Here is a 26,112-nt window from a genome sequence, read left to right on the forward strand (position 1 = left end):
TAACCATCACTATAGTAGGATCAGGTTGGGTTAACCATCACTATAGTAGGATCAGGTTGGGTTAACCATCACTATAGTAGGATCAGGTTGGGCTAACCATCACTATAGTAGGATCAGGTTGGGTTAACCATCACTATAGTAGGATCAGGTTGGGTTACTCACTCTCTCTGAACAAGGATGTGAATTATTGAAAGATGGATAGAGAACGGATGAGCACATTTTCTCTTCTCCGTTACTAAAGAATCCTCACACAAACACGGAGACACAGACACAGCGCGCGGTGTTGTGTACTCTCATGAGCAGCCGAGGAATGTTCCAGTGAGTTTCCCCAGGGTTTTGATGTGGCCAGGAGAGAGAGAGGGGGAGAGAGAGAGGGAGAGAGAGAGAGAGGGAGAGAGAGGGAGAGAGAGAGAGAGAGGGAGGGAGAGAGAGGGAGAGAGAGACAGAGAGAGAGAGGGAGAGAGAGAGAGAGACAGAGAGAGAGGGAGAGAGAGAGAGAAGAGGATACAATGGAGGGAAGAGAAGAAGGTAGGAATGGAAAGGTGTTAAGTAGGAATGAAGGGAAACTAGAGAGAAATGATGAAGAAGAAGAGAAAGAGTTGGATAGAGAAAAAGTTGCATAAAGGGGATTAAAGAGGACAGAGAATAGAATGAAGGGACAGAGGGTAGCCTCTTTCTCTCTCTCTCATCTCTCTCTTTTCCCCCTCCCTCCTGTCTCCCTTCTCTTTCTCTCCCTCACTCTTTCTATTTCTCCCTCTCTCTCTCCTCTCTTTCTCTCCTCTTTTCTCTTTCTCCCCTCCCTGCCTCTGTCCTCTCTCTGTCTTTCTTTCTCTCTCTCCCTCTCTCCATCCCTCAGATGTGCAGTGACAGTAGCTTACAGCTCCCAGGCCCAGCCAGTACTAGAGTGCTGTTTTGAGCTCATTGTTTAGTGTACCAGATATCTCTTATCTTATATCATCTAGTCCTCTGGCCATCTTCTTGTTCCATCTCTCTTATATCATCTACTCGTCTGTCCATCTTCTAGTTTAATCCCAGCAAACTGGGAACATTCCCAGAACATTCGGTAAGATTCCCATTAAATTCTAGTTAGGTCTTCATAATTTGGCTGAAGATAATAATAACATCCCCTGGTGATCTGGCTAAGGAACCAAACATTGGGTTAATGACCTGGAGGGAAACATAATGGGGATGTATTCCAGTCTGGAGGGAAACATAATGGGGATGTATTCCAGTCTGGAGGGAAACATAATGGGGATGTATTACAGTCTGGAGGGAAACATAATGGGGATGTATTACAGTCTGGAGGGAAACATAATGGGGATGTATTCCAGTCTGGAGGGAAACATAATGGGGATGTATTACAGTCTGGAGGGAAACATAATGGGGATGTATTACAGTCTGGAGGGAAACATAATGGGGATGTATTCCAGTCTATAGAAACATAATGGGGATGTATTCCAATCTGGAGGGAAACATAATGGGGATGTATTCCAGTCTATAGAGAAACATAATGGGGATGTATTACAGTCTATAGAGAAACATAATGGGGATGTATTCTAATCTGGAGGGAAACATAATGGGGATATATTCCAGTCTATAGAGAAACATAATGGGGATGTATTCCAGTCTGGAGGGAAACATAATGGGGATATATTCCAGTCTATAGAGAAACATAATGGGGATGTATTCTAATCTGGAGGGAAACATAATGGGGATGTATTACAGTCTGGAGGGAAACATAATGGGGATGTATTACAGTCTGGAGGGAAACATAATGGGGATGTATTACAGTCTATAGAAACATAATGGGGATGTATTACAGTCTGGAGGGAAACATAATGGGGATGTATTACAGTCTATAGAAACATAATGGGGATGTATTACAGTCTGGAGGGAAACATAATGGGGATGTATTCCAGTCTGGAGGGAAACATAATGGGGATGTATTACAGTCTATAGAGAAACATAATGGGGATGTATTCCAATCTGGAGGGAAACATAATGGGGATGTATTACAGTCTATAGAGAAACATAATGGGGATGTATTACAGTCTGGAGGGAAACATAATGGGGATGTATTCCAGTCTATAGAGAAACATAATGGGGATGTATTCCAGTCTATAGAAACATAATGGGGATGTATTACAGTCTGGAGGGAAACATAATGGGGATGTATTCCAGTCTATAGAAACATAATGGGGATGTATTACAGTCTGGAGGGAAACATAATGGGGATGTATTACAGTCTATAGAAACATAATGGGGATGTATTACAGTCTGGAGGGAAACATAATGGGGATGTATTCCAGTCTGGAGGGAAACATAATGGGGATGTATTCCAGTCTATAGAGAAACATAATGGGGATGTATTACAGTCTATAGAGAAACATAATGGGGATGTATTACAGTCTATAGAGAAACATAATGGGGATGTATTCTAATCTGGAGGGAAACATAATGGGGATGTATTACAGTCTATAGAGAAACATAATGGGGATGTATTACAGTCTGGAGGGAAACATAATGGGGATGTATTACAGTCTATAGAAACATAATGGGGATGTTTTGCAGTCTGGAGGGAAACATAATGGGGATGTATTCCAGTCTATAGAAACATAATGGGGATGTATTACAGTCTGGAGGGAAACATAATGGGGATGTATTACAGTCTGGAGGGAAACATAATGGGGATGTATTACAGTCTGGAGGGAAACATAATGGGGATGTATTACAGTCTGGAGGGAAACATAATGGGGATGTATTACAATCTGGAGGGAAACATAATGGGGATGTATTACAGTCTATAGAAACATAATGGGGATGTATTACAGTCTATAGAAACATAATGGGGATGTATTACAGTCTATAGAGAAACATAATGGGGATGTATTACAGTCTGGAGGGAAACATAATGGGGATGTATTACAGTCTGGAGGGAAACATAATGGGGATGTATTACAGTCTATAGAAACATAATGGGGATGTATTACAGTCTATAGAAACATAATGGGGATGTATTACAGTCTATAGAAACATAATGGGGATGTATTACAGTCTATAGAAACATAATGGGGATGTATTACAGTCTGGAGGGAAACATAATGGGGATGTATTACAGTCTATAGAAACATAATGGGGATGTATTCCAGTCTATAGAAACATAATGGGGATGTATTCCAGTCTGGAGGGAAACATAATGGGGATGTATTCCAGTCTATAGAGAAACATAATGGGGATGTATTCCAGTCTGGAGGGAAACATAATGGGGATGTATTCCAGTCTGGAGGGAAACATAATGGGGATGTATTACAGTCTGGAGGGAAACATAATGGGGATGTATTCCAGTCTGGAGGGAAACATAATGGGGATGTATTCCAGTCTGGAGGGAAACATAATGGGGATGTATTCCAGTCTATAGAGAAACATAATGGGGATGTATTCCAGTCTGGAGGGAAACATAACGGGGACCAAAACCGCTATATTTAAGAACTATTTGTGAAACATATTTACTTCTCACAAACAAGCATTTTCTGTGTTCCCCAAGCTGTCATTTGTCTTGTCTTTCCCCAGTAACAATGAGACTTAGGTGTGTTTTGACCCTCATGGTCAAAATGATCCATTCAGTCTTTCTCTCTACATGTTGAACACAATGTACATGTGTGCTTTCTGCAGATGTATTTATTTATCTCCACAAGTGGTGCTGGTTTTACTGTCTTGGCGAGAGAAAACTGTGTAGGCCCTGGAACCATTTTGATTACGTTTGGAAGCTGACAGTCCTACCTTCGTTGTGGTGACAGGGACCATTCTATATTACTATCTTTAGTTTTCCATGTTCTCTGGGTAAATGTTGCTGCTCTGTCTCTGTATCTCTCTCTCTCTCTCTCTCTCTCTGTCCCTCTCTCTCTCTCTCTCTCTCTCTGTCCCTCTCTCTCTCTCTGTGTGTCTCTCTCTCTCTCTATTCCATCTATCTATAGGGCTCTCTCTCTCTCTATTCCATCTATCTGTAGGGCTCTCTCTCTCTCTATTTGGTCTGTCTGTAGGGCTCTCTCTCTCTCTCTCTCTCTCTCTATTTGGTCTGTCTGTAGGTCTCTCTCTCTATTTGGTCTGTCTGTAGGGCTCTCTCTCTCTATTTGGTCTGTCTGTAGGTCTCTCTCTCTATTTGGTCTGTCTGTAGGGCTCTCTCTCTCTATTTGGTCTGTCTGTAGGGCTCTCTCTCTATTTGGTCTGTCTGTAGGGCTCTCTCTCTCTCTCTATTTGGTCTGTCTGTAGGGCTCTCTCTCTATTTGGTCTGTCTGTAGGGCTCTCTCTCTCTCTCTATTTGGTCTGTCTGTAGGGCTCTCTCTCTCTCTCTCTATTTGGTCTGTCTGTAGGGCTCTCTCTCTCTCTATTTGGTCTGTCTGTAGGGCTCTCTCTCTATTTGGTCTGTCTGTAGGGCTCTCTCTCTCTATTTGGTCTGTCTGTAGGTCTCTCTCTCTATTTGGTCTGTCTGTAGGGCTCTCTCTCTATTTGGTCTGTCTGTAGGGCTCTCTCTCTCTCTCTATTTGGTCTGTCTGTAGGGCTCTCTCTCTCTCTCTATTTGGTCTGTCTGTAGGGCTCTCTCTCTCTGTCTCTGTGTCTCTCTCTCTCTCTGTCTCTCTCTCTGTCTCTGTGTCTCTCTCTGTCTCTCTCTCTCTCTCTCTCTCTATTCTGTCTGTCTGTAGGGCTCTCTCTCTATTTGGTCTGTCTGTAGGGCTCTCTCTCTATTTGGTCTGTCTGTAGGGCTCTCTCTCTATTTGGTCTGTCTGTAGGGCTCTCTCTCTCTGTCTCTGTGTCTCTCTCTGTCTCTCTCTCTGTCTCTGTGTCTCTCTCTGTCTCTCTCTCTCTCTCTCTCTCTATTCCGTCTGTCTGTAGGGCTCTCTCTCTCTCTCTATTCCGTCTGTCTGTAGGGCTCTCTCTCTCTCTATTTGGTCTGTCTGTAGGGCTCTCTCTCTCTCTATTTGGTCTGTCTGTAGGGCTCTCTCTCTCTCTCTCTCTATTTCTCTCTATTTGGTCTGTCTGTCTCTCTCTCTCTCTCTCTCTCTCTCTCTCTCTCTCTCTCTCTCTCTCTCTCTCTATTTGGTCTGTCTGTAGGTCTCTCTCTCTATTTGGTCTGTCTGTAGGTCTCTCTCTCTATTTGGTCTGTCTGTAGGGCTCTCTCTCTCTCTCTATTTGGTCTGTCTGTAGGGCTCTCTCTCTATTTGGTCTGTCTGTAGGGCTCTCTCTCTCTCTGTCTCTGTGTCTCTCTCTGTCTCTCTCTCTGTCTCTGTGTCTCTCTCTGTCTCTCTCTCTCTCTCTCTATTTGGTCTGTCTGTAGGGCTCTCTCTCTCTCTGTCTCTGTGTCTCTCTCTGTCTCTCTCTCTGTCTCTGTGTCTCTCTCTGTCTCTCTCTCTCTCTCTCTCTCTCTCTCTATTTGGTCTGTCTGTAGGTCTCTCTCTCTATTTGGTCTGTCTGTAGGTCTCTCTCTCTATTTGGTCTGTCTGTAGGGCTCTCTCTCTCTCTCTATTTGGTCTGTCTGTAGGGCTCTCTCTCTATTTGGTCTGTCTGTAGGGCTCTCTCTCTCTCTCTATTTGGTCTGTCTGTAGGGCTCTCTCTCTCTCTCTATTTGGTCTGTCTGTAGGTCTCTCTCTCTATTTGGTCTGTCTGTAGGGCTCTCTCTCTCTCTATTTGGTCTGTCTGTAGGGCTCTCTCTCTATTTGGTCTGTCTGTAGGGCTCTCTCTCTATTTGGTTTGTCAGTAGGGCTCTCTCTCTCTCTCTGTGTCTGTCTCTGTCTCTCTCTCTGTCTCTGTGTCTCTCTCTGTCTCTCTCTCTCTCTCTATTTGGTCTGTCTGTAGGGCTCTCTCTCTCTCTATTTGGTCTGTCTGTAGGGCTCTCTCTCTCTCTCTCTATTTGGTCTGTCTGTAGGCTCTCTCTCTCTCTCTATTTGGTCTGTCTGTAGGGCTCTCTCTCTATTTGGTCTGTCTGTAGGGCTTTCTCTCTGTCTCTGTGTCTGTCTCTGTCTCTGTCTCTCTCTCTATTTGGTCTGTCTGTAGGGCTCTCTCTCTATTTGGTCTGTCTGTAGGTCTCTCTCTCTATTTGGTCTGTCTGTAGGGCTCTCTCTCTATTTGGTCTGTCTGTAGGTCTCTCTCTCTATTTGGTCTGTCTGTAGGGCTCTCTCTCTCTCTATTTGGTCTGTCTGTAGGTCTCTCTCTCTATTTGGTCTGTCTGTAGGGCTCTCTCTCTCTCTCTCTCTCTCTCTGTCTCTGTCTCTCTCTCTATTTGGTCTGTCTGTAGGGCTCTCTCTCTCTCTCTCTCTCTGTCTCTGTCTCTCTCTCTCTCTCTGTCTCTGTCTCTGTCTCTCTCTCTCTCTCTGTCTCTGTCTCTGTCTCTCTCTCTCTCTCTCTCTCTGTCTCTGTCTCTGTCTCTCTCTCTTGCTCTCTTTGGAGCTCATGTTGACTGAGAATCGTTTGGAGCTCATGTTGACTGAGAATCGTTTGGAGCTCATGTTGACTGAGAATCGTTTGGAGCTCATGTTGACTGAGAATCGTTTGGAGCTCATGTTGACTGAGAATCGTTTGGAGCTCATGTTGACTGAGAATCGTTTGGAGCTCATGTTGACTGAGAATCGTTTGGAGCTCATGTTGACTGAGAATCGTTTGGAGCTCATGTTGACTGAGAATCGTTTGGAGCTCATGTTGACTGAGAATCGTTTGGAGCTCATGTTGACTGAGAATCGTTTGGAGCTCATGTTGACTGAGAATCGTTTGGAGCTCATGTTGACTGAGAATCGTTTGGAGCTCATGTTGACTGTCTGTGTCAGAGATCTGCTGCTCTCGTACTGTGAATGAGAAGCCTGGGGAAACTCCTTTTCACTCAAACATAATTATAAAAATGCAACCAGAACCAGTCAAAACAAAATATATCAAAGACACGTGTTTATTTTGGACCTGTGCAAAATATCTAATCACATGAAAGCCTCCGTGGTCAAAATTACCCACAACCATCATGTTTGTCTACAAAATCTACACAGACATTCCACAACACTTCATCAGTCTGTCTACATTTTGAAGTTAGGTTCATGACCCTAAATGAGGGGAAGTCATTTACTTTCATGGCGGGAAAAAAGAGAGGTTAAACTAGTTTTTTAGACAACTCCAAAGTGGAAACGAGTCGAATTGACCATATATCATAATACTTATCTTCCACCATAATTTGCAAATAAATTCATAAAAAATCCTACAATGTAATTTTCTGGATTTTTTTTTCCTCATTTTATCTGTCATAGTTGAAGTGTACCTATGATGAAAATTACAGGCCTCTCTCATCTTTTTAAGTGGGAGAACTTGCACAATTGGTGGCTGACTAAATACTTTTTTGCCCCACTGTGTATATATATATATATATATATATATATATGCATATATTGTGTTAGAGGACAGGTAAACTGAAGGCTCTTTAGTGGGGGAGTTATCCATGTCCTCTCCTCTCTAATGGGGAGTTAACCATGTCCTCTCCTCTCTAATGGGGGAGTTAACCATGTCCTCTCCTCTCTAATGGGGGAGTTAACCATGTCCTCTCCTCTCTAATGGGGGAGTTAACCATGTCCTCTCTAATGGGGAGTTAACCATGTCCTCTCTAATGAGGGAGTTAACCATGTCCTCTCCTCTCTAATGGGGAGTTAACCATGTCCTCTCCTCTCTAATGGGGGAGTTAACCATGCCCTCTCCTCTCTAATGGGGAGTTAACCATGTCCTCTCTAATGGGGGAGTTAACCATGTCCTCTCCTCTCTAATGGGGAGTTAACCATGTCCTCTCTAATGGGGAGTTAACCATGTCCTCTCCTCTCTAATGGGGAGTTAACCATGCCCTCTCTAATGAGGGAGTTAACCATGCCCTCTCTAATGGGGTGTCCTCTCTAATGGGGAGTTAACCATGTCCTCTCCTCTCTAATGGGGAGTTAACCATGCCCTCTCCTCTCTAATGGGGAGTTAACCATGCCCTCTCTAATGGGGAGTTAACCATGCCCTCTCCTCTCTAATGGGGAGTTAACCATGTCCTCTCCTCTCTAATGGGGAGTTAACCATGTCCTCTCCTCTCTAATGGGGAGTTAACCATGCCCTCTCTAATGGGGTGTCCTCTCTAATGGGGAGTTAACCATGCCCTCTCTAATGGGGTGTCCTCTCTAATGGGGAGTTAACCATGCCCTCTCTAATGGGGGAGTTAACCATGCCCTCTCTAATGGGGTGTCCTCTCTAATGGGGGAGTTAACCATGCCCTCTCTAATGGGGGAGTTAACCACGCCCTCTCTAATGGGGAGTTAACCATGTCCTCTCCTCTCTAATGGGGAGTTAACCATGCCCTCTCCTCTCTAATGGGGGAGTTAACCATGTCCTCTCCTCTCTAATGGGGAGTTAACCATGCCCTCTCTAATGGGGAGTTAACCATGCCCTCTCCTCTCTAATGGGGAGTTAACCATGCCCTCTCTAATGGGGAGTTAACCAAGCCCTCTCTAATGGGGGAGTTAACCATGTCCTCTCCTCTCTAATGGGGAGTTAACCATGTCCTCTACTCTCTAATGGGGAGTTAACCATGTCCTCTACTCTCTAATGGGGAGTTAACCATGTCCTCTTTATTGGGGAGTTAACCATGCCCTATCTAATGGGGGAGTTAACCATGTCCTCTCCTCTCTAATGGGGAGTTAACCATGTCCTCTCCTCTCTAATGGGGAGTTAACCATGTCCTCTCCTCTCTAATGGGGAGTTAACCATGTCCTCTCCTATCTAATGGGGAGTTAACCACGCCCTCTCTAATGGGGAGTTAACCATGCCCTCTCCTCTCTAATGGGGAGTTAACCATGTCCTCTCCTCTCTAATGGGGAGTTAACCATGTCCCCTACTCTCTAATGGGGAGTTAACCATGTCCTCTCTAATGGGGAGTTAACCATGTCCTCTCTAATGGGGAGTTAACCATGTCCTCTCTAATGGGGAGTTAACCATGTCCTCTCCTCTCTAATGGGGAGTTAACCATGTACTCTCCTCTCTAATGGGGAGTTAACCATGTCCTCTCTAATGGGGAGTTAACCATGTCCTCTCTTCTCTAATGCGGGAGTTAACCATGTCCTCTCTAATGGGGGAGTTAACCATGTCCTCTCCTCTCTAATGGGGGAGTTAACCATGCCCTCTACTCTCTAATGGGGGAGTTAACCATGTCCTCTCCTCTCTAATGGGGGAGTTAACCATGCCCTCTCTAATGGGGGAGTTAACCATGCCCTCTCTAATGGGGTGTCCTCTCTAATGGGGGAGTTAACCATGTCCTCTCCTCTCTAATGGGGGAGTTAACCATGTCCTCTCCTCTCTAATGGGGGAGTTAACCATGCCCTCTCCTCTCTAATGGGGAGTTAACCATGCCCTCTCTAATGGGGGAGTTAACCATGCCCTCTCTAATTGGGGAGTTAACCATGTCCTCTCCTCTCTAATGGGGAGTTAACCATGTCCTCTCCTCTCTAATGGAGGAGTTAACCATGTCCTCTCTAATGGGGTGTCATCTCTAATGGGGAGTTAACCACATCCTCTCTAATGGGGAGTTAACCATGTCCTCTACTCTCTAATGGGGAGTTAACCATGTCCTCTACTCTCTAATGGGGAGTTAACCATGTCCTCTCTAATGGGGAGTTAACCATGTCCTCTACTCTCTAATGGGGAGTTAACCATGCCCTCTCTAATGGGGTGTCCTCTCTAATGGGGGAGTTAACCATGCCCTCTCTAATGGGGTGTCCTCTCTAATGGGGGAGTTAACCATGTCCTCTCTAATGGGGAGTTAACCATGCCCTCTCTAATGGGGAGTTAACCATGCCCTCTCTAATGGGGTGTCCTCTCTAATGGGGGAGTTAACCATGCCCTCTCTAATGGGGTGTCCTCTCTAATGGGGAGTTAACCATGTCCTCTACTCTCTAATGGGGAGTTAACCATGTCCTCTCTAATGGGGAGTTAACCATGTCCTCTACTCTCTACTGGGGAGTTAACCATGTCCTCTACTCTCTAATGGGGAGTTAACCATGTCCTCTCTAATGGGGAGTTAACCATGTCCTCTCTAATGGGGGAGTTAACCATGCCCTCTCCTCTCTAATGGGGGAGTTAACCATGACCTCTCTAATGGGGGAGTTAACCATGCCCTCTCCTCTCTAATGGGGAGTTAACCATGTCCTCTCCTCTCTAATGGGGGAGTTAACCATGTCCTCTCCTCTCTAATGGGGGAGTTAACCATGTCCTCTACTCTCTAATGGGGTAGTTAACCATGTCCTCTCCTCTCTAATGGGGGAGTTAACCATGTCCTCTACTCTCTAATGGGGTAGTTAACCATGTCCTCTACTCTCTTCCCTCGCTCCCAGCGAGGATGTGACAGAACAAACACATGACGGAGAGAGATCAGAGTAAAGTAAAAGGAGAGATGTGGGAAAGCTGGGCTGGGATAGGATGGACAGAGGCTGAGAGGACAAGCTGGGCTGGGATAGGATGGACAGAGGCTGAGAGGACAAGCCTGGCTGGGATAGGATGGACAGAGGCTGAGAGCACAAGCCTGGCTGGGATAGGATGGACAGAGGCTGAGAGGACAAGCTGGGCTGGGATAGGATGGACAGAGGCTGAGAGGACAAGCTGGGCTGGGATAGGTTGGACAGAGGCTGAGAGGACAAGCTGGGCTGGGATAGGATGGACAGAGGTTGAGAGGACAAGCCTGGCTGGGATAGGATGGACAGAGGCTGAGAGGACAAGCCTGGCTGGGATAGGATGGACAGAGGCTGAGAGCACAAGCCTGGCTGGGATAGGATGGACAGAGGCTGAGAGCACAAGCTGGGCTGGGATAGGATGGACAGAGGTTGAGAGGACAAGCCTGGCTGGGATAGGATGGACAGAGGCTGAGAGGACAAGCCTGGCTGGGATAGGATGGACAGAGGCTGAGAGCACAAGCCTGGCTGGGATAGGATGGACAGAGGCTGAGGGGAAGAGACAGAGGCAGGGGAGAGACAGAGGCAGGGGGAGAGGCAGGCAGGGGGAGAGACAGAGGCAGGGGGAGAGACAGAGGCAGGGGGAGAGACAGAGGCAGGGGGAGAGGCAGAGGCAGGGGGAGAGACAGAGGCAGGGGAGAGACAGAGGCAGGGGGAGAGGCAGGCAGGGGGAGAGACAGAGGCAGGGGGAGAGGCAGGCAGGGGGAGAGACAGGCAGGGGGAGAGACAGAGGCAGGGGGAGAGGCAGAGGCAGGGGGAGAGACAGACAGGGGGAGAGACAGAGACAGGGGGAGAGACAGAGGCAGGGGGAGAGACAGAGACAGGGGGAGAGACAGAGACATGGGGAGAGACAGAGACAGGGGGAGAGACAGAGGCAGGGGGAGAGACAGAGGCAGGGGGAGAGGCAGGGGGAGAGACAGGCAGGGGGAGAGGCAGGCAGGGGGAGAGACAGAGGCAGGGGGAGAGACAGGCAGGGGAAGAGACAGAGGCAGGGGAGAGACAGGCAGGGGGAGAGGCAGGGGAAGAGACAGAGACAGGGGGAGAGACAGAGGCAGGGGGAGAGACAGAGGCAGGGGGAGAGACAGAGGCAGGGGGAGAGACAGAGGCAGGGGGAGAGACAGAGGCAGGGGGAGAGACAGAGGCAGGGGGAGAGACAGAGGCAGGGGAAGAGACAGAGGCAGGGGAGAGGCAGGGGGAGAGACAGAGGCAGGGGGAGAGACAGAGGCAGGGGGAGAGACAGAGGCAGGGGGAGAGGCAGAGGCAGGGGGAGAGACAGAGGCAGGGGGAGAGGCAGGCAGGGGGAGAGACAGGCAGGGGGAGAGACAGAGGCAGGGGGAGAGGCAGGCAGGGGGAGAGACAGGCAGGGGGAGAGACAGAGGCAGGGGGAGAGGCAGAGGCAGGGGGAGAGACAGAGACATGGGGAGAGACAGAGACAGGGGGAGAGACAGAGGCAGGGGGAGAGACAGAGGCAGGGGGAGAGGCAGGGGGAGAGACAGGCAGGGGGAGAGGCAGGCAGGGGGAGAGACAGAGGCAGGGGGAGAGACAGGCAGGGGAAGAGACAGAGGCAGGGGAGAGACAGGCAGGGGGAGAGGCAGGGGAAGAGACAGAGACAGGGGGAGAGACAGAGGCAGGGGGAGAGACAGAGGCAGGGGGAGAGACAGAGGCAGGGGGAGAGGCAGGGGGAGAGACAGAGGCAGGGGGAGAGGCAGAGGCAGGGGGAGAGACAGAGGCAGGGGGAGAGACAGACAGGGGGAGAGACAGAGACAGGGGGAGAGACAGAGGCAGGGGGAGAGACAGAGGCAGGGGGAGAGGCAGAGGCAGGGGGAGAGACAGACGGGGGAGAGACAGAGACAGGGGGAGAGACAGAGGCAGGGGGAGAGACAGAGGCAGGGGGAGAGACAGAGGCAGGGGGAGAGACAGAGGCAGGGGGAGAGACAGAGACAGGGGGAGAGACAGAGACAGGGGGAGAGACAAAGGCAGGGGGAGAGACAGGCAGGGGGAGAGGCAGGGGGAGAGGCAGAGGCAGGGGGAGAGACAGAGGCAGGGGGAGAGGCAGGGGGAGAGACAGAGGCAGGGGGAGAGACAGAGGCAGGGGGAGAGACAGAGGCAGGGGGAGAAACAGGCAGGGGGAGAGGCAGAGGCAGGGGGAGAGACAGAGGCAGGGGGAGAGGCAGGGGGGAGAGACAGAGGCAGGGGGAGAGACAGAGGCAGGGGGAGAGACAGAGGCAGGGGGAGAAACAGGCAGGGGGAGAGGCAGAGGCAGGGGGAGAGACAGGCAGGGGGAGAGACAGAAACGTTTGGGGTGGAAAGGGGTGTGACTGGGGTTGGGCTGCACTAGGCTGGGTAGGACTTGGCTGGGATAGCTGGGTTGTCTAATCTGAGGGAAGTATGTGTCTCTGATGTGGTCATACATTGGGCAGGAGGTTAGGAAGTGTTGCTCAGTTACCACCTCATTTTGTGGCAGTGAGCACATAGCCTGTCTTCTCTTGAGTGCCAGGTCTGCTTACGGCGGCCTTTCTCAATAGCAAGGCTATGCTCACTAAGTCTGTACATAGTCAAAGCTTTCCTTAAGTTTGTGTCAGTCACAGTGGTCAGGTATTCTGCCACTGTGTACTCTCTGTTTAGGGCCAAATAGCATTCTAGTTTGCTCTGTGTTTTTGTTAATTCTTTCCAATGTGTCAAGTAATTATCTTTTTGTTTTCTCATGATTTGGTTGGGTCTAATTGTGCTGCTGTCCTGGGGCTCTGTAGTGTGTGTTTGTGTTTGTGAACAGAGCCCCAGGACCAGCTTGCTTAGGGGACTCTTCTCCAGGTTCATCTCTCTGTAGGTGATGGCTTTGTTGTGGAAGGTTTGGGAATCGCTTCCTTTTAGGTGGTTGTAGAATTGAACAGCTCTTTTCTGGATTTTGATAATTAGTGGGTATCGGCCTAATTCTGCTCTGCATGCATTATTTGGTGTTCTACGTTGTACACGGAGGATATTTTTGCAGAATTCTGCGTGCAGAGTCTCAATTTGGTGTTTGTCCCATTTTGTGAAGTCTTGGTTGGTGAGCGGACCCCAGACCTCACAACCATAAAGGGCAATGGGCTCTATGACTGATTCAAGTATTTTTAGCCAAATCCTAATTGGTATGTTGAAATTTATGTTCGTTTTGATGGCATAGAATGCCCTTCTTGCCTTGTCTCTCAGATCGTTCACAGCTTTGTGGAAGTTACCCGTGGCGCTGATGTTTAGGCCGAGGGAGGCTTAGTCTCTAGGGCAACGGTGTCTAGATGGAATTTGTATTTGTGGTCGTGACATTATTTTGGTCTTACTGAGATTTACTGTCAGGGCCGAGGTCTGGCAGAAGATCTAGGTGCTGCTGTAGGCACTCCTTGGTTGGGGACAGAAGCACCAGATCATCAGCAAAAAGCAGACATTTGACTTCAGATTCTATAGTAGGGTGAGGCCAGGTGCTGCGGATTGTTCTAGTGATTTTTGTTGTAGTGATTCAGGTTTTCTGGGTCTCTGTTTTTGGTCTTTCTTCTTTTTTTTCTTCATCAAACCATTTCTCATTTTTGTTCATTTTCTTATGTTGTCTGGTTGAAATTTTTTGATTTGATAAACAAATATATTGTTTATGTTTCTACTGCCAAATTTACACCTTCACTATTGCAGTGAAATGTTTTGTCCAGGAAATTTGAATTTGTTGTTGGCTAATTGTTTTCTGGTGGGCTTCTACACTGCTTTCCGCCCATCTATAGCATTTGTTAATAATATTATGTTTGTTTGGCTTTGATGCCTCATGATTTAATCTTTGTCGATCTCTCTGTCTTAATTCAATTCAATGGGGCTTTTATTGGCATAGGAGACATATGTTTAGACTGCTCTCTCTGTCTCTCTCTCTCTTTGTCTCTCTGTCTCTGTCTCTCTCTCTGTCTCTCTCTCTGTCTCTCTCTGTCTCTGTCTCTCTCGCTCTCTCTCTGTGTCTCTTTCTCTCTGTCTCTCTCTCTGTCTCTCTCTGTCTCTGTCTCTCTCGCTCTCTCTCTCTGTCTCTCTCTCTCTCTCTCTTTGTCTCTCTGTCTCTCTCTCTCTCTCTCTCTGTCTCTGTCTCTCTCGCTCTCTCTCTGTGTCTCTCTCTCCCTGTCTCTCTCTCTGTCTCTCGCTCTCTGTCTCTGTCTCTCTCTCTGTCTCTCTCTCTGTCTCTCTCTGTCTCTGTCTCTCTCGCTCTCTCTCTGTGTCTCTCTCTGTTTCTCTCTCTCCCTGTCTCTCTCTGTCTCTCTCTCTGTCTCTCTGTCTCTCTCTCTCTGTGTCTCTCTCTCTGTCTCTCTCTCTCTGTGTCTCTCTCTCTCTGTGTCTCTCTCTCCCGCTGTGTCTCTCTCTGTGTCTCTCTCTCTCTATCTCTCTTTCTCTCTGTGTCTCTGTCTCTATGTGTTTCTCTCTCTGTCTCTCTCTCTCTGTCTCTCTCTCCGTCTCTCTCTCTGTCTCTCTCCCTCTGTCTCTCTCTCTCTCTGTGTCTCTCTCTCTTCTCTCTCTCTCTCTCTGTCTCTCTCTCTCTCTCTCTCTCTCTCTGTGTCTCTCTCTCTCTCTCTCTCTCTCTGTGTCTCTCTCTGTGTCTCTGTCTCTCTCTCGCTCTCTCTCTGTGTCTCTCTCTCTCTCTGTGTCTCTCTCTTTGTGTCTCTCTCTCTGTGTCTCTCTCTCTGTGTCTCTGTCTCTCTCTCTCGTTCTCTCTCTCTGTGTCTCTGTCTCTCTCTGTGTTTCTCTATCTCTCTGTCTCTGTCTTTCTGTCTTCAGTAGTACCTCCCTGGTGGTCTGTGTCTTTAGGAGGAGCTCCCTGGTGGTCTGTGTCTTCAGTAGGACCTCCCTGGTGGTCTGTGTCTTCAGTAGGACCTCCCTGGTGGTCTGTGTCTTTAGGAAGAGCTCTCTGGTGGTCTGTGTCTTCAGTAAGACCTCCCTGGTGGTCTGTGTCTTTAGGAAGAGCTCTCCGGTGGTCTGTGTCTTCAGTAAGACCTCCCTGGTGGTCTGTGTCTTCAGTATCACATCCCTGGTGGTCTGTGTCTTCAGTAAGATCTCCCTGGTGGTCTGTGTCTTCAGTAGGACCTCCCTGTTGGCTGTGTCTTTAGGAAGAGCTCTCTGGTGGTCTGTGTCTTCAGTAGGGCCTCCCTGGTGGTCTGTGTCTTCAGTAGGACCTCCCTGGTGGTCTGTTTCTTTAGGAAGAGCTCTCTGGTGGTCTGTGTCTTCAGTAGGACCTCCCTGGTGGTCTGTGTCTTCAGTAAGACCTCTCTGGTGGTTTGTGTCTTCAGTAGGACCTCCCTGGTGGTCTGTGTCTTCAGTAGGACCTCCCTGGTGTTCTGTGTCTTTAGGAAGAGCTCTCTGGTGGTCTGTGTCTTCAATAGGACCTCCCTGGTGGTCTGTGTCTTCAGTAGGACCTCCCTGGTGGTCTGTGTCTTCAGTAGGACCTCTCTGGTGTGTTTTTACGTCGTTGGTGACAGTGATGGAGATAGAGATGGTCTGTAGAGGCCTATCTTTATCACACCATAGACATCTCAATCAATCCCAACCCTTAGCTCCAGAGGTGGGCTGCCTGGAGGGGGGTGAAGGGAGAGAAACCGAGGGATGAGATCAATCGATCTCCTTCTATCCCTCCCTCTCTCCATCCATCCCTCCCTCTCTCCATCCATCCCTCTCTCTATCCATCCCTCCATCCATCCCTCCCTCTCTCCATCCCTCCCTCTCTCCATCCCTCCCTCCCTCTCCATCCATCGATCCCTCTCTCCATCCCTCCCTCTCTCCATCCCTCCATCCATCCCTCCCTCTCTCCATCCATCCATCCCTCTCTCCATCCCTCCCTCTCTGTCTCCATCCCTAAATCCATCCCTCCCTCTCTCCATCCATCCCTCCCTCTCTCCATCCATCTCTCCCTCCCTCTCTCTCTCTATCCATCTGTCCATTCCTCCCTCTCTCTCTCCATCCCTCCATCCATCCCTCCCTCTCTCTCTCCATCCCTCCATCCATCCCTCCCTCTCTCTCTCCATCCCTCCATCCATCCCTCCCTCTCTATCCATCCCTCCATCCATCCCTCTCTCCATCCATCCCTCCCTTTCTCCATCCATCCCTCCTCTCTCCATCCATCCATCCCTCCCTCTCTCCATCCCTCCATCCATCCCTTCCTCTCTCCATCCCTCCATCCATCCATCCATCCCTCCATCCATCCATCCATCCCTCCCTTCCTCCCTCCATCCATCCCTCCCTCTCTCCATCCATCCCTTCCTCTCTCCATCCCTCCCTCTCTCCATCCCTCCCTTCCTCTCTCCATCCCTCCCTCTCTCCATCCCTCCCTTCCTCTCTCCATCCCTCCCTTCCTCTCTCCATCCCTCCATCCATCCCTCCCTCTCTCCATCCCTCCATCCATCCCTCCCTCTCTCCATCCCTCCCTCTCTCCATCCCTCCCTCTCTCCATCCCTCCCTTCCTCTCTCCATCCCTCCATCCATCCCTCCCTCTCTCCATCCCTCCATCTCTCCATCCACCCATCCCTCCTGCAGGCCAATAGGTGCTCCCAGGGGAGTGCTCTGTGTTTGGCTAAGCAGCTGGAGGAATTGAGAGCTCCATCAGGGTGACCATTAGAGTTGTCCAGGCCAGGATAAATGATCAGGACTCCGTGTCCCAGTCCCAAATAGCACCCTATCCTCTATGTAGTGCACTACTTTTGACCAGGGCCCCATAGGGAATAGGGTGCCGTTTGGGATGCAGCCAGGGCCCTGTCTGTCTGTCTGCCTGTCTGTCTGCCTGTATGTCTGCCTGTCTGTCTATCGGTCTGTCTGCCTGTCTGTCTGCCTGTCTGTCTGCCTGTCTGTCTGCTTGTCTGCCTGCCTGTCTGCCTGTCTGTCTGTCTGTCTGCTTGTCTGTCTGCCTGCCTGTCTGTCTGTCTGCTTGTCTGTCTGCCTGTATGTCTGCCTGTCTGTCTATCGGTCTGTCTGCCTGTCTGTCTGCCTGTCTGTCTGCCTGTCTGTCTGCTTGTCTGCCTGTCTGTCAGCCTGTCTGTCTGCTTGTCTGCCTGCCTGTCTGCCTGTCTGTCTGTCTGTCTGCTTGTCTGTCTGCCTGCCTGTCTGTCTGTCTGCTTGTCTGCTTGTCTGCCTGTCAGCCTGTCTGTCTGCCTGTCTGCCTGCCTGTCTGTCTGCCTGCCTGTCTGTCTGTCTGCTTGTCTGTCTGCCTGCCTGTCTGCCTGTCGGTATGCCTGTCTGTCAGCCTGTCTGTCTGTCTGCTTGTCTGCCTGTCTGCTTGTCTGCCTGTCTGCTTGTCTGCCTGTCTGCCTGCCTGTCTGTCAGCCTGTCTGTCTGTCTGCTTGTCTGCTTGTCTGCCTGTCAGCCTGTCTGTCTGTCTGCCTGTCTGCCTGCCTGTCTGTCTGCCTGCCTGTCTGTCTGCCTGTCTGTCTGCCTGTCTGTCAGCCACGGCTGATGGTGGATCCCTGGACCATGACACATTCCTCTGCTGTTTGCCTAGTCTGGTCTGCCCAAGCTTTGAACTGAGCAGCGAGCAGATGAATGAATGAATGAATGAATGAATGAATGAATGAACCAACGTGTGAAGTATCCCTGATGTGGCTGAAATATGTCTGTGGAGGAGATGAGAAGAGGGCCGATGGGCCCGGCTGGTGGTGAAAGCTGGTTTGTTATCTAAAGAGGGGGAAGAGAGAAGGAGAAGATTAGAGAGAGGGGGGGGTGATGGGTCCTCAGGAAGAGATCTTCAGAGACGGTGGAGGGTGTGTGATGGCCTGTGGCCCCCCCTCTCTCCTTCCCTCCCTCTCTCCTTCTCCCCCTCTCTCCTTCCATCCCTCTCTCCTTCCCTCCCTCTCTCCTTCCCTCCCTCTCTCCTTCCATCCCTCTCTCCTTCCCTTCTTCTCTCCTTCCCTTCTTCTCTCCTTCCCTTCTTCTCTCCTTCCCCCCTCTCTCCTTCCCTCCCTCTCTCCTTCCCCCCTCTCCTTCCATCCCTCTCTCCTTCCCTTCTTCTCTCCTTCCCTTCTTCTCTCCTTCCCTTCTTCTCTCCTTCCCCCTCTCTCCTTCCCTCCCTCTCTCCTTCCCTCCCTCTCTCCTTCCTTCCCTCCCTCTCTCCTTCCATCCCCCTCTCTCCTTCCCTCCCTCTCTCCTTCCATCCCTCCCTCTCTCCTTCCCTCCCTCTCTCCTTCCATCCCTCCTTGTCTCCTTCCCTCCCTCTCTCCTTCTCTCCTTCCCTTCTTCTCTCCTTCCTTCCCTCCCTCTCTCCTTCCTTTCCTCCCTCCCTCTCTCCTTCCATCCCTCCTTCTCTCCTTCCTTCCCTCCCTCTCTCCTTCCCTCCCTCTCTCCTTCCTTCCCTCTCTCCTTCCATCCCTCCTTCTCTCCTTCCTTCCTTCCCTCCCTCTCTCCTTCCTTCCCTCTCTCCTTCCAACCCTCTCTCCTTCATCCCTCTCTCCTCTCTCCTTCCCTCCCTCTCTCCTTCATCCCTCTCTCCTTCCCTCCCTCTCTCCTTCCTTCCCTCCCTCTCTCCTTCCATCCCTCTCTCCTTCCCTCCCTCTCTCCTTCCCTCCCTCCCTCTCTCCTTCCTTCCATCCCTCTCTCCTTCCCTTCCTCTCTCCTTCTTTCCCTCCCTCTCTCCTTCCCTCCCTCTCTACTTCCCTCCCTCTCTCCTTCCCTTCCCCTCTCCTTCCCTTCCTCTCTCCTTCCTTCCTTCCCCTCCTCTCTCCTTCCTTCCCTCCCTCGCTCCTTCCCTCCCTCTCTCCTTCCTTCCTTCCCTCCTCTCCTTCATTCCCTCCCTCTCTCCTTCCCTCCCTCTCTCCTTCCTTCCTTCCCTCCCTCTCTCCTTCCCTTCCCTTCCCTCTCTCCTTCCCTTCTTCTCTCCTTCCCTTCTTCTCTCCTTCCCCCCCCTCTCTCCTTCCCTCCCTCTCTCCTTCCCTCCCTCTCTCCTTCCTTCCCTCCCTCTCTCCTTCCATCCCCCTCTCTCCTTCCCTCCCTCTCTCCTTCCATCCCTCCCTCTCTCCTTCCCTCCCTCTCTCCTTCCATCCCTCCTTGTCTCCTTCCCTCCCTCTCTCCTTCTCTCCTTCCCTTCTTCTCTCCTTCCTTCCCTCCCTCTCTCCTTCCTTTCCTCCCTCCCTCTCTCCTTCCATCCCTCCTTCTCTCCTTCCTTCCCTCCCTCTCTCCTTCCCTCCCTCTCTCCTTCCTTCCCTCTCTCCTTCCATCCCTCCTTCTCTCCTTCCTTCCTTCCCTCCCTCTCTCCTTCCTTCCCTCTCTCCTTCCATCCCTCTCTCCTTCATCCCTCTCTCCTCTCTCCTTCCCTCCCTCTCTCCTTCATCCCTCTCTCCTTCCCTCCCTCTCTCCTTCCTTCCTTCCCTCCTCTCTCCTTCCTTCCCTCCCTCGCTCCTTCCCTCCCTCTCTCCTTCCTTCCTTCCCTCCTCTCCTTCATTCCCTCCCTCTCTCCTTCCCTCCCTCTCTCCTTCCTTCCTTCCCTCCCTCTCTCCTTCCCTTCCCTCTCTCCTTCCCTTCTTCTCTCCTTCCCTTCTTCTCTCCTTCCCCCTCTCTCCTTCCCTCCCTCTCTCCTTCCCTCCCTCTCTCCTTCCTTCCCTCCCTCTCTCCTTCCATCCCCCTCTCTCCTTCCCTCCCTCTCTCCTTCCATCCCTCCCTCTCTCCTTCCCTCCCTCTCTCCTTCCATCCCTCCTTGTCTCCTTCCCTCCCTCTCTCCTTCTCTCCTTCCCTTCTTCTCTCCTTCCTTCCCTCCCTCTCTCCTTCCTTTCCTCCCTCCCTCTCTCCTTCCATCCCTCCTTCTCTCCTTCCTTCCCTCCCTCTCTCCTTCCCTCCCTCTCTCCTTCCTTCCCTCTCTCCTTCCATCCCTCCTTCTCTCCTTCCTTCCTTCCCTCCCTCTCTCCTTCCTTCCCTCTCTCCTTCCATCCCTCTCTCCTTCATCCCTCTCTCCTCTCTCCTTCCCTCCCTCTCTCCTTCATCCCTCTCTCCTTCCCTCCCTCTCTCCTTCCTTCCCCCCTCTCTCCTTCCATCCCTCTCTCCTTCCCTCCCTCTCTCCTTCCCTCCCTCCCTCTCTCCTTCCTTCCATCCCTCTCTCCTTCCTTCCATCCCTCTCTCCTTCCCTTCCTCTCTCCTTCTTTCCCTCCCTCTCTCCTTCCCTCCCTCTCTACTTCCCTCCCTCTCTCCTTCCCTTCCCCTCTCCTTCCCTTCCTCTCTCCTTCCTTCCTTCCCTCCTCTCTCCTTCCCTCCCTCTCTCCTTCCCTCCCTCCCCTCTCTCCTTCCTTCCATCCCTCTCTCCTTCCTTCCATCCCTCTCTCCTTCCCTTCCTCTCTCCTTCTTTCCCTCCCTCTCTCCTTCCCTCCCTCTCTACTTCCCTCCCTCTCTCCTTCCCTTCCCCTCTCCTTCCCTTCCTCTCTCCTTCCTTCCTTCCCTCCTCTCTCCTTCCTTCCCTCCCTCGCTCCTTCCCTCCCTCTCTCCTTCCTTCCTTCCCTCCTCTCCTTCATTCCCTCCCTCTCTCCTTCCCTCCCTCTCTCCTTCCTTCCCTCCCTCTCTCCTTCCCTTCCCTCTCTCCTTCCCTTCCTCTCTCCTTCCTTCCTTCCCTCCTCTCTCTCTCCTTCCTTCCCTCCCTCTCTCCTTCCCTCCCTCTCTCCTTCCTTCCCTCTCTCCTTCTCTTTGTATTTTAGCTTCTCTCTCTCTCTCTCTGACAAAGATGGAGCACTTCCACATCGCTGTCTGTCTTTTCAGACTAAACACACTCCTCTGGTGTTGATGCGCCAGTCCAGCCGACACACACACACACACACCTGCGCACACACACGCACGCACACACCTACGCACACACACACACACACACACACACACACACACACACCTACGCACACACACACACGCACACACACACACCTACGCACACACACACACACACCTACGCACACACACACGCACACACACCTACGCACACACACACACCTACGCACACACACACCTACGCACACACACACACGTACACACACACACGCACACACACACCTACACACACACACACACCTACGCACACACACACACACACGCACACACACACACACCTACGCACACACACACAGGCCTACGCATGCACCCAAAGGCACATGGCGCACACACACTGTGTGTGTGTGTGTGTGTGTGTGTGCGTGTGCGTAGGTGTGTGTGTGTGTGTGTGTGTGTCAGGGATGGGTTCTGTATATCGTATATCATTCGTATATCACCATAGCCGCCATCCTCCTAATATATGGTTGTTTGTCCAGGACCCACTAGAGAGATGTAGATGTAGCAGATGGGTTCAGGCTGTTTACTTAGGGACAAACCTCTCCTGATGTACTGGCCTGTCCGCACCACCCTCTGTAGTGCTATGCGGTCGCGGGTGGTGCATTTGCCATACCAAGCGGTGATGCAGCCAGTCAAGATGCTCTCGATGGTGCAGCTGTAGAACCTTTTGAGGATCCGAGGGCCCCATGCCAAATCTTTTCAGCCTCCTGAGGGGGAAGAGGCGCTGTCGTACCCTCTTCACGACTGTGTTGGTGTGTGTGAACCATGCTAATTCTTTAGTAATGTGGACAGGGAGGAACTTGAAGCTCTCAACCCGTTCCACTCCAGCCCTGTCGATGTGAACGGGGGGCGTGGCTCGGCCCTCCGTTTCCTGTAGTCCACCATCAGCTCCTTTGTCTTGCTGACGTTGAGGGAGAGCCTCTGCCAGGTCTCTGACCTCCTCCCTGTAGGCTGTCTCATCGCCATCGGTGATCAGGCCTACCATCGTCATTTCGTCAACAAACCTGATGCCGTTGGGAGTCGTGTGTGTCCACGTGGTAATGGGTGAACAGGGAGTACAGGAGGGGACTAAACACACACCCCTGAGGGGCCCCCGTGTTGAGGATCAACGTGGCAGACATGTTGTTGCCTACCCTCAACACCTGGGGGGGGGGGGTCCAGGATCCAGTTACAGAAGAAGAGGTTCAGTCCCAGGTTCCCCAGCTTGGAGGGGACTATGGTGTTGAACGCTGATATCTATAAACATCATTCTCACATAGTTATTTCCCCTCTTGTCCAGGTGGGAAAGGGCAGTGTGAGGTGCAATAGAGATGGTATCATCTGTGGATCAGTTGGGGGCGGTATGTGAATTGGAGTGGGTACAGGGTGTCTGGGATGATGGTGTTGATGTGTGTCTTTACCAGCCTTTCAAAGCACTTCATAATACTGATGTGCTGGCCATAGTCATTTAGGCAGGTTGCTTTGGAGTTCTTGGGAACAGGGACAATGGGACATTTTGAGATGACAGTTTGTTGGGATTACAGCTGGAAAGGATTAGCTGGTAGGGATTTTTTTTATTTTTTTTTATTTTAAACCTTTATTTTATTTATTTTAACCAGGCAAGTCAGTTAAGAACAATTTCTTATTTTCAATGACGGCCTAGGAACAGTGGGTTTAACTGCCTTGTTCAGGGGCAGAACGACAGATTTGTACCTTGTCAGCTCGGGGGGTTGAACTTGCAACCTTCCGGTTACTAGTCCAACGCTCTAACCACTAGGGTACCCTAGTTGGAATTACAGTTGGAAACAGGTAGGGATTACAGAGAGAGAGAGAGAGAGAAAGAGAAAGAGACAAGAGAGAGGTGGGAGAGAGAGTTCTTCAGATCTCACTTTTCACTCTAATATATACAGTCTGTCTGTGTTTTTGGGGATTCCCTCACTCATTTTTCTCTCTCTCTCTCTTTCCCAACCACCTTTCTCTGCGACGACGGTAGTGTAGGTATGGGGGTAGGAATTTGGGGGTTTAGGGGTGGTTTTGGGGCGGGGGTTAGGTCTAGGGTTGGGGTGTGGGGGTTTTTGGGGGTATGGTAGGGGTGGTGATGTGGGGGCTGCCCAGTGGGACCTGGTACTGTCATCTCAGCAGATTTATTTAATCTCCCTCTCTCTCCCTCCCTCCTCCTCTTAGGAGACAGAGAGAGGGAGGAGATAGAAGGTGGGGGGTACATCTGGACCTCATCTCAAGAGTCTGTCAGGGATCAGCAGCCTGGTAGGATCAGATCGGTCCCGTTTGGCCTGGTTAAACTCAGCTCAGTCGAGTCCAGTTTGGCCCACTTAGTCCTACATTGATGTATCAGGTGTCTAGAGAATGTCTGGTTGTTTCAGGTGTCAGATCAGATGTCCACTGTCCAGACAGAGAATGTCTGGTTGTTTCAGGTGTCAGATCAGATGTCCACTGTCCAGACAGAGAATGTCTGGTTGTTTCAGGTGTCAGATCAGATGTCCACTGTCCAGACAGAGAATGTCTGGTTGTGTCCAAGACAGCTGATGGCCAGAATAGTTCATTACAGACAGCTGATGGCCAGAATAGTTCATTACAGACAGCTGATGGCCAGAATAGTTCATTACAGACAGCTGATGGCCAGAATAGTTCATTACAGACAGCTGATGGCCAGAATAGTTCATTACAGACAGCTGATGGCCAGAATAGTTCATTACAGACAGCTGATGGCCAGAATAGTTCATTACAGACAGCTGATGGCCAGAATAGTTCATTACAGACAGCTGATGGCCAGAATAGTTCATTACAGACAGCTGATGGCCAGAATAGTTCATTACAGACAGCTGATGGCCAGAATAGTTCATTACAGACAGCTGATGGCCAGAATAGTTCATTACAGACAGCTGATGGCCAGAATAGTTCATTACAGACAGCTGATGGCCAGAATAGTTCATTACAGACAGCTGATGGCCAGAATAGTTCATTACAGACAGCTGATGGCCAGAATAGTTCATTACAGACAGCTGATGGCCAGAATAGTTCATTACAGACAGCTGATGGCCAGAATAGTTCATTACAGACAGCTGATGGCCAGAATAGTTAATTTCAGACTGCTGATGGTCAGAATAGTTAATTTCAGACTGCTGATGGTCAGAATAGTTCATTACAGACAGCTCTGCACGGCTCTTATCTCATTCTGTGTGTTTGTGATTTTAAAAGGGATTCTGGATTCATGGTAATAGAATGAGCGTTGGTTAAGTACCCCCAGATAGCATTCCATCGATGGGAAAATAAATCAGGTTATTTATTGCGACACTAAATGTGTTTTTATTTTTTATTTTAGTTGTGTCCAGATGGCTGACATTGGTGGATCATGATGTCATGTAGTGTATTTCTGTCAATAGATTTGGTAAATGGAACTTGACCCAAACAATGGAAATGCTATGGAAACGTGTGTGTGTGTGTGGGGGGTGTCCTGTTGCCATTGGGTTTCTCAGACTAAGTGTTAGTGTTAGAAGGGAGAAGGGTTAGTGTCCTGTTGCCATTGGGTTTCTCAGACTAAGTGTTAGTGTTAGAAGGGAGAAGGGTTAGTGTCCTGTTGCCATTGGGTTTCTCAGACTAAGTGTTAGTGTTAGAAGGGAGAAGGGTTAGTGTCCTGTTGCCATTGGGTTTCTCAGACTAAGTGTTAGTGTTAGAAGGGAGAAGGGTTAGTGTCCTGTTGCCATTGGGTTTCTCAGACTAAGTGTTATTTGAAAAGCAGCTGAAGGGTGACATTCAGTCCCTCCCTGTCTCTCTCCCTCCCTGTCTCTCTCCCTCCCTGTCTCTCTCCCTCCCTATCTCTCTCCCTGCCTGTCTCTCTCCCTCCCTGTCTCTCTCCCTGCCTATCTCTCTCCCTGCCTGTCTCTCTCCCTCCCTGTCTCTCTCCCTCCCTGTCTCTCTCCCTGCCTATCTCTCTCCCTGCCTGTCTCTCTCCCTCCCTGTCTCTCTCCCTCTCTGTCTCTCTCCCTGCCTGTCTCTCTCCCTGCCTGTCTCTCTCCCTCCCTGTCTCTCTCCCTCCCTATCTCTCTCCCTGCCTGTCTCTCTCCCTCCCTGTCTCTCTCCCTGCCTATCTCTCTCCCTGCCTGTCTCTCTCCCTCCCTGTCTCTCTCCCTCCCTGTCTCTCTCCCTGCCTATCTCTCTCCCTGCCTGTCTCTCTCCCTCCCTGTCTCTCTCCCTCTCTGTCTCTCTCCCTGCCTGTCTCTCTCCCTGCCTGTCTCTCTCCCTGCCTGTCTCTCTCCCTCCCTGTCTCTCTCCCTGCCTATCTCTCTCCCTGCCTGTCTCTCTCCCTCCCTGTCTCTCTCCCTGCCTATCTCTCTCCCTGCCTGTCTCTCTCCCTCCCTGTCTCTCTCCCTCCCTGTCTCTCTCCCTGCCTGTCTCTCTCCCTCTCTGTCTCTCTCCTGCCTGTCTCTCTCCCTGCCTGTCTCTCTCCCTGCCTGTCTCTCTCCCTCTCTGTCTCTCTCCCTCCCTGTCTCTCTCCCTGCCTGTCTCTCTCCCTGCCTGTCTCTCTCCCTGCCTGTCTCTCTCCCTGCCTGTCTCTCTCCCTGCATATCTCTCTCCCTGCCTGTCTCTCTCCCTGCCTGTCTCTCTCCCTCTCTGTCTCTCTCCCTCCCTGTCTCTCTCCCTGCCTGTCTCTCTCCCTGCCTGTCTCTCTCCCTGCCTGTCTCTCTCCCTGCCTGTCTCTCTCCCTGCCTATCTCACTAGGTCATCTGTTCTTCTCTCCCTCTGCAGGCTGCTCTAAGTGCCTTGAAACAGCTGTCGGAACAGGGACTGGACACGGTGGACTGCCCTATCAAGGTAAAACACGGAGCATCTATAATGCCACATAGACACT

At 50.5% G+C, this 26,112-nt stretch overlaps 1 protein-coding gene across 2 annotated transcripts in view; it reads left to right on the forward strand.

The window, feature by feature from the left end:
- Positions 1-26,112, forward strand: part of stau2 (staufen double-stranded RNA binding protein 2) — a 307,502-nt gene that overhangs the window by 264,991 nt on the left and 16,399 nt on the right. For both annotated transcript variants that reach the window (XM_042298686.1, XM_042298685.1), the window contains one exon: positions 26,010-26,075. In XM_042298686.1, the coding sequence (XP_042154620.1) occupies positions 26,010-26,075 (66 nt within the window). The remainder of the gene's footprint in view (positions 1-26,009; positions 26,076-26,112) is intronic.

This window comes from Oncorhynchus tshawytscha, linkage group LG16, assembly GCF_018296145.1.
Source record: "Oncorhynchus tshawytscha isolate Ot180627B linkage group LG16, Otsh_v2.0, whole genome shotgun sequence".
NCBI lineage: Eukaryota > Metazoa > Chordata > Actinopteri > Salmoniformes > Salmonidae > Oncorhynchus > Oncorhynchus tshawytscha.